The sequence below is a fragment of the Drosophila miranda genome, chromosome 2 (genome assembly GCF_003369915.1).
Source record: "Drosophila miranda strain MSH22 chromosome 2, D.miranda_PacBio2.1, whole genome shotgun sequence".
Lineage (NCBI taxonomy): Eukaryota > Metazoa > Arthropoda > Insecta > Diptera > Drosophilidae > Drosophila > Drosophila miranda.
In genome coordinates this window covers 32,381,062-32,400,128 of record NC_046675.1, presented here as the reverse complement: position 1 = coordinate 32,400,128, position 19,067 = coordinate 32,381,062, and the positions used below count along the sequence as shown (strand labels likewise).

Here is a 19,067-nt window from a genome sequence, read left to right as displayed (position 1 = left end):
ATAACCACTAAATTTTTTACTTTCTGAAAAGAGATACCTCACTTGACCAAAGTAGAAATCTCATTCAACCCAAAGAGCATTCAAAATTCCCACAAAATTCAACCGAAACCGAAAGCGAAAAGAACCTTCTACCCATTTACCCGATTTGTTCCATCTCATGCGTCAAGTGTGTTCATTCATCTTCCTTCGGGATACGGATTCGAATTTCACTCCTGATGGAAGGGCGGACCCGGACCGAACCGAACCGAAGCAGGACGGGGGGGAACAAACAATCAATAAAATTGAAGATTTGCCTTTTTCGCTCTCGTAGCCACACAAAAGTCATGCCAGCTGCTGCCTGGAATATATATATATAGTAAATATATCCCCCATCTGAAGAGTGAGGGACAGACAGGGGGGAATGTCAGGGAATTTGCAAATGCCGCCTGATTAATGACGCAATAATTGTTGGCAGGACGCAGGACAGAGAGTGAGGGATAGACCCCGAACTGGTGGTGTCCGTAAATGTATTTAAGTTTTGTTTTAGCCGTTCGTTTCGGTTCGAGAACAAAGTGCTAAAAAATGGACTTTTGTTCAGGATCAATGGCTGGTTGGCTGGCCGGCAATGTCCTGTTCTTTGGGCCATTTGATAGGATTATTATCGTGTTTTTCAGCCCTTTTTGGCTTTTGATTTTGCGGAAAGCTTTTCCCCTTCGATTACGTTACGATTCGTTCCGTTCAATTTACCAAATTGCTTGAGTGAATGGAAATTTCAACTATTTTCCCCAGCCCCTTTTTGGGGTTTGGGTTTTTCTATTAGCGAGAAACCGAAACTCTTGGGATGCCGATGCCCCCCTTCTTAATGATGATTTATATTTGCCTTGAGCTTTGAATTGGTTGGTTAATTATGGTTCTGGGGTTCTGGGGTTCGGGGTTCGTAATGAATTTCAATGATAACTGGCACTTTGAATGGGCTTCTGATTGATACTCATTGAAATGCTGTGCGGTTTCATGATCAACAAGTAATTGAATCGAGAGTGAGTGTATTTTGGGGGTGGTTCTTCTGTATAGATTATTGGGAAATCTGGTTCATTGGTTGATTTGTGGTAGTTTTTGTATTGGGCTTCCATTTATCGGAATATAACTAATATGTTTCCGATTTAAATTCATTTCATTTGGAAGGGTTCTTTAAAGAACTCTTTCCGCTTATCTAGAGCTGGGTTTTGTTGTGGTTCATTTTTTCTATCGATATTTATAATGTTCATAAAGACATCAATTTTCTATATTCTATAACAATACATGTTTTGCGTTTTTAGTATTTCTTGCTATTTTATGAAGTATTTGCTCTGGTCTTTTATTCGGTATTTTTTAGTTTTTAAGTATTTTCATTATTTTGGTATTTTATTTAATTTTTTGTTTGCATTTAAGTATTAAAGAGTATTTCAGTATTTTGTCAAAAAAGTTATTTGAAAATTTCATCTATTGTGCATTCTATTTTTGGTATTTTCTGGAATTTCTTTTTTTTTTCAATAGATAATAATGTAATCCGATGTATTTTTCTAGTATTTTTTAGTATTTCAGTATTATTATCAATATATAATGTTGGAAAATATAATCTAATTACTATATCTATAGAAAACGCATGTAAATTGCTACAGATTTGACGGTATTTTCTAAGAATTAGTCGTATTTCTGCCCCATTTTCTGTTCCATCCTTGGGTTTATTCCCTATGGTATCTTTACAACATATTAACTCTCAGTATTGAATGTTATCTACGTGATATCTAAACAATATTCTTTACAGTAGGTACTGTTTGTCGGATTGCATCTCATTTCCCTGGAAAAGCTAATCATTTTTCATCCTATTTCTCTCAACCAAACATATTTCCAAGCCAACAAATTATGCCATCAGCTAGAGCCCTGTCCGGGGGCTTAGTATATAATAAATCCCCAATCCCTTCGGAGCATTAGCTTCCTGCACACACACACACACACATAGTACATAATCCTCTCATGGAACGAAAACAAAGTATAATTAGCAAAAAAGCGAGGTGTTGAAAATTATGCCAGAAAGAAGAAAAGAAAGTAGGAAAATGTAGGAAATGAAGTACAAATTTTCATAGAGCTGCGATTTATGGCATTCCCCGAGATCCCAGAGGATATTTGTGAGTCGGTTGGCTGCCAGGCAGCGGCGGGCGCGCTAATTTGTTAAGCCCACTTACACATCGGTGGAACACAGAACACAGAACCCGAACCCAACAAAAACCCCCAAGGATCCCCCGTGGCATGGGGCTTTTGCGGCATTATCATTAGAATTTAAATTGCCTTTTCACGTTGTAGATGCTGCCGTTGCCAAGGTAAGAGCAAATAATTTTGTGGCGCCACCAAACTTGGGCCCAGGGCCTCATATTTTTTATGAGCTTATTTACCCTTCCGTTCTCTCTCTTCGTCTAATTTAAGCACCTTTTCTTTAAGCTCTTTTATCTAACTGAATATTTAATTAACCGCAAAACGAGACGAAAATTGGTAAGTGGAGCAGTGGAGAAGGGGAAAAAAGTGAAAACTGTGAGGAAAACTGTGTTGCCGAGTGATGACAAGAATTGGGTTAATCTCCTGCTGCCCCTCTGCTGCTGGCAAAATATTATCTAAAGTCGAAGAAAAACTTCTCACTGCCAGAGGATGAAACTTTCTCTGGAATGATTCTCGCTTTCTCTCTCTCTCTGTCGCTCTGTTATTTTTTTTATCTTGTTTAACTTTTATTATCTTTCCGAGAGGCTGATAAGCCTTATCGGGCATGTGTTTGTATGGCTTCTCTGCCTTTTCTGCTGGTGCTTTTCTGCTGTTGGCAGTTTCTGGAAAATAGTTGTGTTTGAACTTTATCGCAACAACAACCACGAGAGGAGGGGCGGGGGGGCACACAGCATCCCTACCACAACCGCATTTTGTGGCCTGCCAGGGTTGTCATTCTCGCCACCACCACATGTCGCTTATAATTTCGCAGCAACCTCTGAGCAAACTCTGGCATTCCCTTTTTTTTGCGGCTTTGTGCTTACCGCAAAAATTAAATATTATTTCAAGATTTGCTTTGACTTTGAAAATGCCCCAAAATTGTATTATCTTTTATGTGCTTGAAAAACATGAGAGATTTTTTTTGAGTGACCTCGTCTGGAATATGTTTTTGTTTACAGTCCAGTTTTTGATTTCCTTCTTTTTTTGTCTGTTGTATTTTTTGATTGACAATCACATGTCGTCGTCGCTGCCTTGGGGAAAAATATTTGCTAGCAGCAGAAAGTTTTTGTTGGATCATGATTTATGTGGCCTGGACCGAAAGGGAGGTATTGTAGATTTTAGGAGACGTTTGGATGCCGGTAGAAATCGATTGGTTCCAAGGGTTTCTAATGGGTCTTTAAGTCTTTAAGGATGTTTTCAAGAGTACCATTTGGGACTACTTATTACCTTCAAAATCATCTAAGAAATTCCACAGTAATCTCCCATTAAACCCCCCATAAAATCTTAATAAAACCCACCTCTTTCCCTATAAACATCTCTCTCGGAAAAGAGTATCCCCATTTTCTACTTAGTTTTTCCTTCTCTTTTAAAATCCTATTTCATTTTCGTTGCATTTCCACATCTGCTGCTGTTTCCTGCCCTGACATTTGGCCATGTTTGAGTGAATGATGTCGAACATTTCTCTGGGTTCGTATTCGCACTGGAGTGATGAGAATTTTCTCATCTCGTTTTCCTTTTTATTTCCTCTGTCTCTCTATACTCATGTTGCATCCAACTGTCGGACGATTCGTGTTGATTTATTTGATGAAAATTTCAGCATTGCTTGGGAGGTCCAAGCATAATATTGAATTGAAATGCAAATTTCAGAGACGATATACGCGTAAACAAAGGCCTGCAGATGATCAGTATTAATTATATCTCATATCTCAGATAAAGAAGAGATCTGAACGGATCTGAGGCACTTTTTGGGGGAGGGGGTTAAAAGTAATTGAATCTTTTAGAAAATATTGGTTGTATCCTCCTTAAAATATTTTTCTTCTGATATTCTCTTTTCAGTAAAAAAAAAACCATGAAATTTAAACCACAAATCATTGAAAATCGTTTTTCCCTTGTCTGCCAAAAAGGATTATCCTAAGCTCTTTTTTCTTGCTTCAACTCTTTAGTTTGCCTCTCAGCTACACCTGTAAATGTCCTTCAACATGGAAGCCCTTCCAACCACAAGCCATAAAAACGCTCCTCCTCCTCTGCTTCAAGCCTCATTCTCATTCTCATGCCATACAAAATGTTAATGCATTTTTAATATGCGCATAATTCTCTTATACTCGTACATATATACATATATATCCAAAAAGACAAAGATATGGAAAACCAGAGAGGAACAGGCAAAAAGAAAATTCACAAAAAAAAGAGAGAAGAGAAAATGGTTTGGTAAAGGGGGAGGTAGAAGAAATAACATTTAGTGTGAAAAGCATTTAAAGAGAGACAGAGACAGAGAGAGAGAGAGAGAGAGAGAAAGAGAGAACATGCGAAAATGTAGTTAACATTGCAAAACAGTAACCGAATCAAGTGGAAATGGAATTGAAAGCGCAAACACACACAGAAAGAGAGAGAAGAGAGAAAGAGAGAACCGAGTGTGGCTGGGACAGTGCTTCACAAAAGTATGCAACCGGCTAGACAATCGCCATTTGTATATTTGTGTGTGTGTGTGTGTGTGTGTGCAAGCGCTTCTTTTGTGTTGGTTTATGTCTGTGTCTATCTCTCTGTCTCTCTTTTCGGTTTTCTCTGCTTTTGCTGCTGGGTCTGCATTTCCAGCTGCATAAAGTTCGCATTTTAATTTCGTTGGGCAACACTTTTTTTCCGTTCTCTTAGCAGAGCCCTTTTGGAATACCCTGCAATCGTACAAAAGAAGGGTATATGGTATATATCCCCAAAAGGCAAGGAAAAAACCCAAGGAAAGAAGGAACCCAATCAAGAAAGAAGTTCCATTGACTCCCTCATAAAAAGCAATATTATCCACCAAAAATGGAGAGTTTTCGGTTTTGAAATTAAAATAATCTTGTAGGTTGCCCTATTTTAAAGATATTACTTTCAGTTTTGGCGTGATTATAGCTTGGGATAATATCCACCTGAATACCAAAATTCATCATAATCGGACAACTTTTTCTTTTAAAATTGTCAATACTGTTTATACTGTGTTGCCTACAATTTTCAAAATATGAAACTAATCTTTGTCGAGATAATATATAGAGACTATATCTCGCTATCTTCCAAGATTCATCATAATCGGATAAATATTACAGGCAGAATAAACCAAATCCTATGGTGTCCATAATTTTATAGATATGAAACTCATTTTTGGCACGCAGATATATAGAGATAGTATCTACAGGTATTCCAAGCTTTATCGTTATCGGTTTACTTTCTTAGTCAGGATAAAATAAAAAAAATTGTGTGGTTCTAACAGTTCTAAAGATATGGATTTGGTGTGGTTCTTAGAGTGCTAAAGATATGGATCGCAGCTATGTTGCGATTACGTTTCTATAATAATATCTACCTCTATTTCCAGTTTCATTATGATCGACAATAAACAAAACCCTGTAGCTTCCACAACTTCAAAGATATAAAACTAATCTTTGGCACGTTGATATACAGAGATATTATCCACATATCTTACAAGATTCATCATAATCGTATTACATTCACATCCAAATAAAGAAAACCCCCTCTTAAGTATTCTCTTTGGTTTTTCTGAATCTTTTTTGAGAAGTTTTTTTCCATACATAAGGTATCTAATATTCCAAGCGACTCTTCTATCATTTCCGCTTGTTTTTGGTATGTTTTTCCCTGGGGTTTTCGCTCGTTTTTCACAAATATCTGACTGTTGTTGTAGCCTTTATCGCATGTTTGGCCGCGAGTTATCATTTGAAGAGACAGCACCAACACACACACACAAGCACAAACACAAACACACAAAAAGAGAAAGATACCAGGGCAAAAGGAAAGAGGGAGAAAGGCATGTGGCCCTGTAAACATGTCGCAGTGTCTGTGAGGCGTCTGCGAGCTTTCCCGCTTTTCCGACTTCTCTCTATATTTTCTTTTTTGCCTTTTCTTTTTGTGCCGCGAACAGGAAGCAGTCGGCCCCAACACTGGCACAAATTAAATGCAATAACATGGGGACAAAAAAAAAAGACCAGAGAGGAAAACCAGAGAGAAAAAACTTCTATGAACCTCGGGTTGCATGCCGCAACGGAAATGCTATGCAGGGGAGGTCCTGCAGAGATCCTGTCTGGCACTAAAACATAGCATGAGGGAGGAAGCCAAAGGACTAGAGAACTAGTGCCACGTTCAAGCAATTATTGTCAAAAGTGAAGTTGTAATCTTTGGTGGGGTCGTCCTTCTTTCTCTGACTGCAGGAGACAGAGGGCACGGCACTCTTTCTCTGTGAATGGCAATGACAAATAACTTTATTTGAGAAACGGAATGAGGGATATACGAGTGGAAGTGCAGAGAGCTAGAGCATGGTCCTCAGGACCCTACGAGTCATAGTTCATTTAATCGTTTCTTTTATATTTAAATCAAAACATTATATTTTGTTTGTATAGAAACCAAAACAAACAATGCAACACTATACGCAAAAGGCGTCGTCAGAAGAAGACGAAACCCAACCACCGTTTCATAGACATTCACGGAAGAAAGATCCAGGGCCAGTTCCAGCCCCACCACCGACCCCTCGGCCGGCTGGACTACAGACGCCTGATTCACTGACTCCTGAATTGCCTTCTCCTCCTCGACGTCGGACTGTTCGATCGACTTTGTCGCAACTACCGCCGCCACCGCCACCGCCACCGCCGCCGCCGCACCCACCTTCGACTTCTTCAGCAAGAGAGAAGCACAAGAAGAAGTCTCAGAAGTATCCGCCTCTACCCCCTCCTCCTCCACCTCCTCCTCCACCTCCTCCTCCTCCTCCGCCACAAACGACTCGTCCTACAGAAGAGAAGAAGGGTCTGATTCCTGCTGTGTCAGATACCCCTCCCCCAACTCCTCCTTTACGAAAGACTGTGCTTCCCGCACCAAGGGATCCTCTAGCACCGCCTGTTAAGCCTCCCCCGCCACCGCCGCAGCCAAAACTGCCGCCGCCATCCGCATTGAAACGACAGAATCCCCAGCCAAAGAAGAACGCCAATGTGGCACCGGCTCTCGATTCGGCGTACTCGAGTTCACCTTCCGATGAATTGACGCCGCCGCGTAGGTCTCTGAGGAGCACGTTCTTGCATCGCCGGACAACGGGAACATTGCGGGCACCTGTCCGCCCAAGGCAGCCCACCAAATGGCGAAAGTTAAGGGTCATAGCACTAACCGTTGCCCTGTACACGATCCTCGCTTTAATGGTGTTTGGGGCGGTGTTCTATAGCACCTTAAAATAAATTGACAAATAGAAAAGAAAATATATGGTTTAAAGCTGAGGGAACTGAAATTTCGAGCCAGCAATTAAGGTTTTCGGATCTCTAAACGGATCTTCTCATATAATATAAGAATAAGATCATGGTGTTTCCTTTGAAATATATATCCTGTAGTCAAAATGGAGTACGATTGTCTTCAGAACTTAAGAGAGGCTGCTGTCTACTTCTCTTCCTTTTTTTTTTTTTTTTTTTTAAATATATATGCTTCCTTTCTTTGGATTTCAAGCTTCAGAGCGAACTCGGTCGACTGTTTTTTTAAATATAGAAACACTTATTCCTTCTAAATTATAGTATTTTATAGTATAAAGGCTCAAAACTTCTCGTAAGGCAGGGAGCCGGGAGCCAGGCTCTATTTCGTTTGGTGCCGCGACTGGTTTTCGTGAAAGCAGACATCTTGGGAGTCAGTATTTCTGGCAGATCAACAGAGACCACGATGCCTCTTACTTCTGCGGCAAGAGAGTTAAGGAACAAGGCACACAGATCATGGCAGCGACCGGTACAGGTGTAAGGATTCTTTTTGGAACTAGATGGGTTCCAGCGGAGTGGCCCCACGGACAGAGAACCTCCTGAACCTCCATTTAATGGAATTTCCTGCCTGAGACTGATGTTTTGTCCTGGCATTTATTAGGGAAAGACTCTACAAAACATGTCTATTAATTTGTGAGTTTGAGAAATGCTCATCAGATATCATTTATTCCTTTCATTAAATGTTTCTCGCCCCCCCAATTACGACTATTTTCCCTATGAAAATCTTGTTCTAACCGGTTTCCTTTCTGCTCCTCTTTGCATCCTCGAAAATGTATGCAACAAAATGTTTCGCGCTGTGATTCCCGCTGACCAGCGACTGACAAGAGGCACTCCAAAAACTGGTAACAGTCGACAACAGTCCAAACGCTCATCAAAAAAAAACTTCACACAGATACAGCACACACACACATTCGTACACTGTGGTCATTTGTGTTTGAAATGCAAACAGGAGTCACAGTCGGAAGTCTGGGTGTCGTCCAGGGGCCCTGGTCAATCGTCGGGTGGGCCACCGTTCAACGTCCAAGTCAAGGGCCATTGGCTTTCCCTTCAAGTGGCGCCCCACTTCGTGTAGCCTTCTGCCTCCTGCCCCCTGCTCCCTGCTTCTGCCTCTGCTCTTTCCCTTTGCTTTTGTTTCTATGTAAACTTTTTTCTCTCTCTTCTACTCCCATTTTGCATTTGCTTTTCCCTTTTTGTTTTTGGCCATGCTTTTTGCGCGGAAATGTAAATTAATTGGTCTAACAAAGTGCACTTCAATTGTGCCCGCAGGTCATGTGGCACCACTGGATGTTGCATGTTGTTCTAGGTTGCATGGGGATCATTAAAGTTTTCAAGTGCCTCATAATGCCAGCCAGCCAGCATACAATTTTCGAGTGTCTCTCTCCCTCTCTCCCCCAAAAGTTTGACAAATAATTTCTAATGAAAATTGTTTTTTACTCAAGTTTTCCAATTGTTTCGTTAAACGTTTAATGAAAAGACGAAAAAGAGATAAATGAAAGCAAGAGGTAATCATTTTTGAATGATTATTTAATTATGAATTATGTTTAAAGTTTTCCCCGTTTCAAACAATCAACAAGCGAAAACACCCTCAACGTTTTATGGCCCCTAAAATTTCCATAAACTCGAAAAGAGGCTGCTGCACCTTTTAAGCTTTTGAACTGGAAAAACTATCCAATCATCTGCGATGTGGCAACCAACCAAAATCGGTTGCAGTGATTATAATTTGTGGCTAAATAGACAATTAATACACGAGAGAGGCTGCCGCCGGCCAAGAGATCTCTGGTCACTAATCAAACAACTTTTTGTTGTCGAGGAGGAACCCACGCAAAACCACCGCAAAGGGGGCAACAGATACAACACCATCTGACAATCGGTCAGACAATTTCAAGTGCTTCTAACAAACAAACTTCACAAAGGCCCCCACGCGTTTTTTTTGTTTTTGTTTTGTTGTGGACTTTGGAGTACTCTGTCGCCAAGAGACGGTATGAGGACTTGAATGAAGTGAGGGAAGTACTTGTGAGCTTTAAAGGCTTATGAATGATTGAATTCCGACAACTATTTCCTTAGCTTTCAAGAAATTAATTTTATATTCCATATTGATGCTTAATATTCTCCTTAATATTGAATATATCTAAAGGAAAATACACCACTTTTGCTGTATCCATATCTTGGAAGCGATATTTTCCTTTTTAAATACCTCTATTTATCAATTCCAAAACACTTTCATAGGAAATTCTTTCGAAGAACCAGTTTGTCTTAGAAAAACTTCATGGTTTTCCCATGATTATTTTAAATATTCCCCCCATTTGTAAGTATCTAAAGGAACCTTTCCAAAAAAAAAAGAATGCATTATTTTCATATACAAAATTGCTCTAAAAAGTATTTATTTTTCAGAAAAAGTAATAGTTTTTCGATGATAAATTATCAAAATATTAAATACATTTTTTGTTACATTTCCAGCAATTCTTGAATGCCTAAAACCGCAAATTCCTCAAAGTTATATGCCCAAAACTTTCAAAAACAGATCACTGTATCGTATAGCTGTCATATAAACCATGTTCCCAAAGATATTCCCACAAAAGCATCTCCAGTTTGAAAGATTTCAAAACTGTATACAAATCAAAGCACTTCCCATATAAACTATACCTCTTTTAGGGTATCACAACCTTCGTTCTCCCTCGAGCATATTTTTGTTTCTAGTTTATTTTTTTTTTTTTTTTTGTTTACTTGTTGCTTTTTTGGGCCGCTTTTGTTTTCTGGCTTTTCTGTGTTGTGTGTGTTTTCGTGTTGCTGCCGCCGCGTCAACAGGTAATGCCCCCATGCCCCACACACAGCCTCCCTCCAGAGACCTGAGGCCTGAGACAAGACTTTCAGCGGGTTGACATTTGTTTTCACGAGAGACACGAGACACTGACCAATGTCGTTTCACCCACACCCCAACCCAAGACCAACAAACATCTTTTCTTTCTTTCGTTGGAAAGTGTGTGGAAATCTTGTTATGAATGAACATTCATTTCTTTCATTTGTGATACATAATCGGCTTTCGGTTCTACCATTTCCAATGCTAAATCGTGTTAACACATTTTTTTCGAGATGGAGATCTTTTGGAGATGAAAATCTTGAGGAGGGCCTTTTTTTCTTCAGCTTTGAGCTTCTGTTGAAAGGGCAGTTGTGTTTTCTGAAGAGTTTTCTTGAAGTTTTCGTAATTATTAAGCAGATACTCGTAAGTAGATAATTATCATCTGGGTTAAGGTTGAGTTATGACACAGAAAATAGGGCTAAGATTATGCCAAGGTTTGATATATTTTTTGTGGTTGATAAGAACTTTGGAGATCTATTAATTTGAGAGATCTAGGCACTTGTTTATCTGTTGTTTTATCTAAGGTATTGCTTAAGATCTGGGACTTTGGTTTACTGGGAGATCTTTTGGGTCGATTTTGGATCGCTTACATCAATTTTGTTAATCGTTTAACTTTTAGACACATATTTTGACTTTGAAAATTCCACACATGGTTGCATATTTGGTTTTCACCTACAAAATATGGCACAATATTTCCAAAAATAGTTCACTTTCATATCAGAAAAATCAACAGCTTATTAAATTCTTCAAAGCACATCAAAAACTGCAAAAAGAAACATCTAAAACCTAAAAAAAATCATGAAGAACATCAAGATCTACAAAAACCACACCAAAACCCACAAGAAAATATGGAAAAACTTCAATGGAACAATCAAAAAATGCATACAAATTTTTTCTTTAAGCCTTAAAAGTTCTCTTTTCTAGCATATTTTCTTCCAGCATATATTTCTTATAAATACCTGAAAAATTTCTTTAAAAAAACTAACAATAAATCCATATAAATTCCAAATTAATTGTTTCCCAATTTCTACCCTTTTTTAAGCTTAAATTCTCTTAAAAACCTCCCAAAAATCTATTAAATTTTAAAGAAGATCACAAAAAACCCTTTATATTGGTATACTTCACCAAAAATAAATCCCCTAGCTAATGGTAACGTTGCATTTAAGTACACTTTTCTACAAACATTTCCTCAAAGGAAATACATTGCAAAAAAAATTCCATATTTCGGGTAGTATTTTTAAAGGTATTTCGGGTTGGACAGTAGATTTTATGATTTAATGGACATTAAAACATTTCATAAGCCGATTAGAAAGTTTCGTATAGCGCAAGAGAATATAATAGAGTTTTGGTTCCATCACATTTTTGTGGTCACAATATTTTCAATTTCATTTTACGCGTACACAGACACAAGACACACACATAAAGACACAGAGGGGGGGTAGTAGGTACATGTATTGTAAGGGGGGTGTGGGGTAGTGCAATATGTGGGCATAATTAATGCACATTTCACTTTAAAATGCACGGGCACACTGGCAGAGCACACACACAACAGCAAACACGGAGGGAATGCACTGTCGACGATGGATGGGCTTTTCCATCATTTGCTTTTGGCGACGAGATTTGTGTTTAATTGTTGCATTAATGCGGGGGATTCTATTTGCAGAGTGCATTGTACGCCTCAAGGTAGGCAAGGATTTCACAGAAAAACTTGAAATATTTTTCAGACTTTTTCTTATATTTTCTATTATTTTATTACGTTTAATTTGGTTTCGTTTTTGACGTTTTACTAATTTTGAATGTTCACACTCAAAAACCGGAACCGGTTAAAATGCTGTCGGCTTGTCCGTTAAACACGCGCGACCGGGCGCATCTCAAAAAACGAACTGAAACCCGAACGCCGCACAGACGCCAGCATCCAAGCAGAGGCAGTGGCTGAGGCAGAGGCAGCGGACAGCAGCAGCAGCAGCAGCTGGTGTGTTTATCCAAAATAGGAACATGTTCGGGTATCATCGACAGTGTCGTCGGCACAGAGTCGGGTGCTCTATAGAAGGGTATCGGCATGCGACAATCGGGTTTGTGGGTGGCGCTTCTGGTTGGGGTGGGTGGGTGTTTTATGCCGAGATAACAAAAACAGAGAACGAAAACGCGAGTGGAGACTTTTTTGTTGTGACTCTCTCGGGGTCTACACGAAAAAGCTTAGAGATGCGAAATGGGAGAGGAAGACAAAGAGAGCGCGTAAAACAGCCGGTTAAAATAACGGCACTACCTGCCGGCAAAATAAACAAAAACAATAGCCAGAAAATATATGGGGAATCGACCAAAGAAGGCCCTATAATGAACAAAAATATAGTAGCATATGGAAAAATTAAAGAAAATAAATATATGTTAAACAAATATATAACAAAATAAAAAAATATACAAAGTAAAGAATTGACTAAAGAACGTCATTTACTAATATAGAACCCTAAAAAATACTAATTAATACTACTAAAAATAATAAAAAATAGTGAAAAAAATTTCTTTGAAAAAATAATAATAAAACTAAATTATTTATTAAAAATGGTCTAAAATTTAGATTTATACTGCCATCTCTTTACTAACCCTCACGTAGTGGTATATATTCCCCTAGATATATGTATCATATATTAGAAATGGTATATGTACCTCGAAACGATATATGAAGGCATATATAATCGTTTCCTTAGAACTGTATAAAAGAATTCCTTATTTTATACCACATATTTTTCAATATTTGTTTCTCTTTTTTTAGTTATCTTTACTCCTCAACAATATACCCCTATTTTAATATAAAAACCCCTACAGTATAAACGCAAAAACGCGCCAAAGAAAACCAAAGCGTTTTTAAACATTGGAGACTTTTTCCAAAGCTTTACTTAGGCCAGGGCAGCATTGCCAACATCAAATGTGGAGAGAGAAAGCTTTCTTTTGAGTGGCAATGCGCCTGCGCAATAGAAATGATGTTGGGCAAAGGTTCAGACCAAAGTTTTAAAAGGAAATTTAGCAGGAAATCCCTTTATCCTTTTTAAGAACCCTTAAAAGCTTTTAAGGAAACGAAGAATAACGAGTGAACAGAGTATTTGAATATAAAGAAATACAAATTAACAAACATTTACTTTTCAAATAAACAGATATCCATTGAATATTATTAGCAATTTCCCTAATCCCCATAGAACTCCAGTCCCTCTCTTGGTTGCCCCTCAAGACATTTCAATTTCCCAAAAAAGACAGAAAGAAAATTTGCATTTAGAACAAGACTCAAAAACAAAAAAGCCATAACAATAATTATAATTGAATTGGGGAAAACTCAAAGGCAAAGACAAGAGAAACTGGAGGGTGGATCCGACTCGCACTCGAATATAAAAAGCATTTTACAATAATTATCTTAAGTAGGCGAATGTGTAATTAAGGGAAAAGTGGAGGAAGGCCTCCACCCACAAAGAAGTGATGGAGGGGAGGAGATTGTTTCGAGGCAATCCAAGTAAACAGACGCCACGAGATGCGGCACTTGAGGAACGCGCGCGCCACACCGAACTCTGGAGAGTGTTCTAGGAGGGAGCGGACTCCCCTTCTAGGTTCCCCCATTAATAAGTGCATCCCCCCGCTCATTTGTTGCAGCCACAATGCCAATTCCTGATTGCAACTGCAATCGAGACATTAAGTGCTCTCGGTTCCGTTTTTGATACAAATTTGAATACGAATGCACCCATGGATGCCTTCATTGAGCGAAGTTCAAGTGTTTTGAAGTTCAGCCCTGGAAATTGTTTCTTTGGTGCCAGATTATCGATGGAAGATACAAGTAATTAATGCATATTATGGGGAAAACAAAAATATAAGAAATGGTAGGAAATAAACAAAGAAAATGAAGCAGAAATTTACTCCAATGTCTGGAAAATTATACAAAAGAAGAAAGCTATAGGAAATGGTGTTACAAATTGAAGAAATTTCTGCAGAAATTTGATGAATTCATTAAATTTTGACTCTAATAGACGGGTGTGGAAACGGAAGGAATATTCACCAGAAATTTACTGAAATATCTATTAAATTTGAAAGTATTATTCTAGAATTTTTCAGGACAGAGAAATGTATCTGCAGGGAGAACAGATGAATATTGACTGTGATTATTGAAACTATTCCTCTTTCAAGTCTTTAAAAAAATATTAAAATACTTTATAAAAAAGATGTAAATTATCCTCAATCATAGTCATACGATTTCCTCTAAAAAATATCCAATATTTCCCACTGTTCCACTCGTAATGGCACTGCACTTCACCATTGCACACCCGATGATCTGATCGCATATGGTCAAGCCCCACAAACAAACGAATCGGCGAGTCAATGAACCCACAGACAGCCGGCCACCCCACAATAAGAAATTCCTTCAGTGCATAAATCTGTCAAGTGGCTTTAAATTGCTATAGAATTGTATATATCATTATGTCAGCAGCAGATTCTACAGTTCAAAGATCATAAAAGAAAAGTGAGAAAGAAAAGTATAAAGGCTTACCTTGAACATTAATGGATTGCGATCAATTTCCGATTCAGCATTTTCGCATAGAGTTTCCGTTTCCGAAAGAAAAGCAAGGAACTACAGAGGGAAAGATAAACATATAAGTGAGTGGTTTTTGGGGGGTTTTATTTTGAAGATATATACCTGATCCATGGCACGATCAAAGGACTGAAGACTATGGACAGCGGCATGCAATTGTTTGCCACGATTGATGACGCCATTGTTTAAGTTGGAATAACTGCGAAATTATGGATAAAGAATGGATATTGGAAGATCACATAATATTTATAAGGAATAAAAACCAATTCTGTTTGAATTTTGAAAGAGTTAAAGCGATAATCCTTTGACCATCTTCCCACTCTACCATCCGATGGGCGCTGTTGTGAGGGGTATCCCCTACCTACCGTTGATTAACAACCTCCGTCATCTTCTTGATCCTTGAAGTGTCATCATTCGGATAGACGGCAATCAGTTTCTGTGTCAATTCATTGAAGATATCGAAGTGTTGCTTGTTCTGATGTAATTCCGCATGGAAGGACTATGTCAAACGGTGGGTTGTGGGTGGGGGAAACGCAAACATAATTAGTGAATAGACTGTCATGGACTGCCATTGAAAGGGCAACTGTCGTCTACCTTTTGCTCCTTTTGTTGGGCCTCCAGAATGTCGGCTGTGGTTGCTATAGTCCCCATACGCTCTGCCCTTTGCTCCATGCGGGCCAGCCACTTCTCCAGCTCCAAGCGTTTCGCCTCAAACCTGCAGGTGGTTTAATTAGAGGAAAGGGTAGGGTCACAGTGGAGGTTAAGTGGGTGTCAAGTGGAAGGTTGCGCCACCTACCGCTGCGAGTCACTCAGCATGGTCTTCAATTGGGCAGCACGCTGCAGGACGCACTGTTGGGTCTCATCCCAGTGCTCTCTCAAACGGGTTACTGTTGGGGGGGATCAAAGAAAATTTAATTAACTTTTGTTGGTGCAAAAACATCTTTCGTATAAGGTTAAACAATATACATATATTAATTATATTAAATATTAAACATTTAAACAACAAAAAATATTAGCCAGAGGTTTTGTCTCTCGTTTCTGTGGGCCCCACCATGCAATTTATTTTAGTACAAAAAAAAACTTTAATTAAAATGAGATTTCGTTTCGTTCTTTGGTTCGTGTTTTGTGCTGTTATGGAAGGAGGGTTAAGCTTTCAGGCCCTGTGTGGGGTTAAGGTTACAAACATTAACACTCTAACGCCGGTTCGGTTACCTTTCAAACAGCAACGCATATAATCTAAGTCCGCCGAACAATGCGGTGCAAGACAGAACTGTTTCAACTCTAGGCAGAGTCCAGAGAGAAGTCAAGAGAATAGTTATAAATATAGAAATTGTAGAAAAGAAAATGTATATAGAAAATGATAGAAGAAAAGATAAATGATCAAGAAAGAAAGATAGGTGGTATAATCATGGTAAAAATAGGACGATGAAATGTGACTTTATTCAACATCAAGCGGCCGCAAGGCCGATGGTTGTTACGCCCGGATTCCATCGACCGAGTGGCGGTGCTGCATTACGCATGACACAAGTAATATAACGCAGATTGCGTACAGACAGTAAAGGCTAACAGAATTTTGATATATATACTCCCTGTGGAATATTCATATATCTTTAATAGTTTTTTAGACAAATTTTCATTGCTCTTAAAATTAGTTTGAAATTCTTACAAAATTATAAAATAAATTATCGCATAAATATCGTAAAATATTAAAACCTTTTAGGAATCATGAAAAATCTTAAAATTTAATTTTGAGACTGCTTTAGTATTTTTTTTCCATTTATTCCTTAGCCGAAATGAAATTAGTTTATGGAAAACACTTAAAAAATAAAAATAGAATAAAAAAAACAACGAATAAATGTTTTTTTTTATCATATTAATGTATCCCCTTTTTTAGATGTCAAAAACGCAGCCAGTCGACCGAGGGGCGTTGCTGTATGACGCGCGAATGCAAAAAAATTATAACTAAACATAATTTACAAATATTTTTCGCTTGAATTCCAGGGAAATATTCCTCCCAGTGACTTTGCGAATAGATTTATAGAGCTAATTCATGAAATAGCCGTAAATTAATATACAAAATCATACGAAACATATGAAATATAAGATTCATGGTCTTCCCTCTCCCCAGATCCCTGATCCTTACCCTGCATTCCACCAGCGCTGGCATTCTGCGAGAGCTGCGTTTCGTCGTGCGAGGAACGGCGTCGCATTCGCAGCTCCTCCCGCGACAGTCCTCCTCCTGCGGCCACCTGAGCAGCGGCAGCGTTGGCGGCTGCCACCTGAGCAGCGGCAGCAGCAGCAGCGGCGGCGGCGGCAGCCCGCGATTGGGCCTGATGCTGGAGCAGGGCGGCAGCGGCCGCAGAGCCCGGCGACGGGCCCATGTTGTGGACCACCTGGGGCGGTATGTTACCCAGTAGCTGCTGTCGGATCTGCTCACGGAATTCGCTGCTCAGTGGCATAGGTGGCTGCTGGGAGGAGGAGGCGGAGGCGGAACTACCACCAGAGGGGACTCCTCCATTGGAGGCAGGATTTACCCCAGCAGCGGCGGCAGCTGCTGCGGCTCCAACGGCGGAGAGATTGTTCTGGAAGCGATGGCGACTGTACTGCAGTTCCAGTGGAAGATTGCGATCCAGGGATCTCATGTGATGTTCGATGGTGGACCGCATGGACTGTTCCACGTGCGAGGATGACGAAGAGGAGGAGGAGTTGTGCAGCGATTGCTGTTGGGCCTGGGCCCGCAATTGCTTCAGTTCCTCCAATGATTGTCGCGAGTCTCCGGCACGTCCTTCGTCCAGCGAGAGATTCCTCTCGTAGTTGGCTGTCCTTAGATTCACGGATCCCCCTCCCAGGTGGCGTGTCCCTGCCGCCAGACTTGCCTTGAAGCTCAGATCGAAATTGTTCTGAACCGCCGCCTCCATATTCCTGAGATTCATCTGCTCCTGCATGGCCCGCTCCATGTTCCGCAGGCCGCTCTCTATCCCCCGCAGGGCATCCTCGGAGCCAAACTCCTCGGTGGGCGATGCGGCAATCATCGACGGACGCTGATTGATCTTCTTGGCCTCGCTGGCCCTCGTGGGCGCTGGGGATGGCACTGGATTCAGGGCATTCTTGGAGCTCTGTTCGCTCAGGGCTGCCACTGCGGACTGTAGCACCAATGGGGGAGGTGGTGGCGGCATTTCGAAGGGATTCGAACAGCGGCGGGCGGCCATTCCTTCGGCCGAAAGAGTCGAGTGCTTCTCTGGTGGCGGCGGTGGCTTCTCCTTGAATTTCATGGCCACCAAGGGGGAGTTCTGGGCCGAACTCTGAGCCGAGTTCTGTGCGGAGGAAGCTGGCTTCTTGGGCAGTGGCGGTGGTTGCCTCATCGGCGGCGGCAGTCCCGGCACCAACATCGCCTGGCCATCGGGCAGACTCTTGAGGCTGTGCCGCTTCGGGGGTATCTCCGGGGGTGCCGCTCGATCGCTGGCTCCTCGGGCGGGTATCGCGGGCACGGGACGACTCTGCTGCGGCGGCAGTGGCGGTGGTCCTCCCATTTTGTGCGCTGGCAGTGTGTTGTGATGGCCCTGTGGCTGGTCCTGGGAGCTCTGTTTTCTCAGCAATTGCTGTCCCCTGAGGGCTGCCTGGGCGGCCAGTTCGGAGTTGAGGCGTGGTATCTCGGAGCCTAATTTGGGGCCATGGCCTGTAGGATCATCACCGCCCAATGTGGGCGGTACTGGAGGCGGCGGTTTGGCTGTCATTCTCTGTGGATTCTCTCTCCTCTCTCTCTCTCTCACGTTTGTGCGTAAATCCTTGATTGCTCCTTGAGGCTAATGGGGGAGGCTTCAATCACGTGGATTTAAGGGGCGGGCAGGGGCGGGGGTGGTGGATTGCACTTCACTTGATTTGTTGCATTATCACGTGCCGCATTATGCGATTTTGATAGGTTCGATTTGCATTGCATTCGCGGCGACGGCGGCGTATCCTCTCAATCAAGAGGTACAAAACAAAATCGTATAAAAAAAGCGACGGCGAGGACTCTGTTGACATTGGGGGTAAAAACGGTAAATAAAAATCACTCTCTCTTGCTCTCTCTCTCTCTCTCTCTCTCTCTCCTTCCCTCTCTTTCACTTTTCATCCAGGGTCTGGGGTTTGTTTATAAAACGTGCCGGAAACTTAACATTGGGACATGGCC

At 40.7% G+C, this 19,067-nt stretch overlaps 1 protein-coding gene across 17 annotated transcripts in view; it reads right to left on the bottom strand.

Moving 5' to 3' along the window:
- The window catches only part of LOC108154978 (dystrophin), a 179,820-nt gene that overhangs the window by 104,703 nt on the left and 56,050 nt on the right, over positions 1 to 19,067 (bottom strand). For 10 of the 17 annotated variants that reach the window (XM_033389930.1, XM_017285501.2, XM_017285500.2 and 7 more), the window contains 6 exons: positions 16,112 to 16,180; positions 15,696 to 15,786; positions 15,494 to 15,614; positions 15,265 to 15,398; positions 15,005 to 15,098; positions 14,858 to 14,938 (listed from right to left, as the gene is read on the bottom strand). In XM_033389930.1, coding sequence (XP_033245821.1) covers positions 14,858 to 14,938; positions 15,005 to 15,098; positions 15,265 to 15,398; positions 15,494 to 15,614; positions 15,696 to 15,786; positions 16,112 to 16,180 — 590 coding nt within the window. Of the gene's footprint in view, positions 1 to 14,857; positions 14,939 to 15,004; positions 15,099 to 15,264; positions 15,399 to 15,493; positions 15,615 to 15,695; positions 15,787 to 16,111; positions 16,181 to 17,042; positions 18,649 to 19,067 lie in introns of those variants that run through there. The other 7 variants (XM_017285503.2, XM_017285507.2, XM_017285514.2 and 4 more) reach the window with 2 other exon arrangements.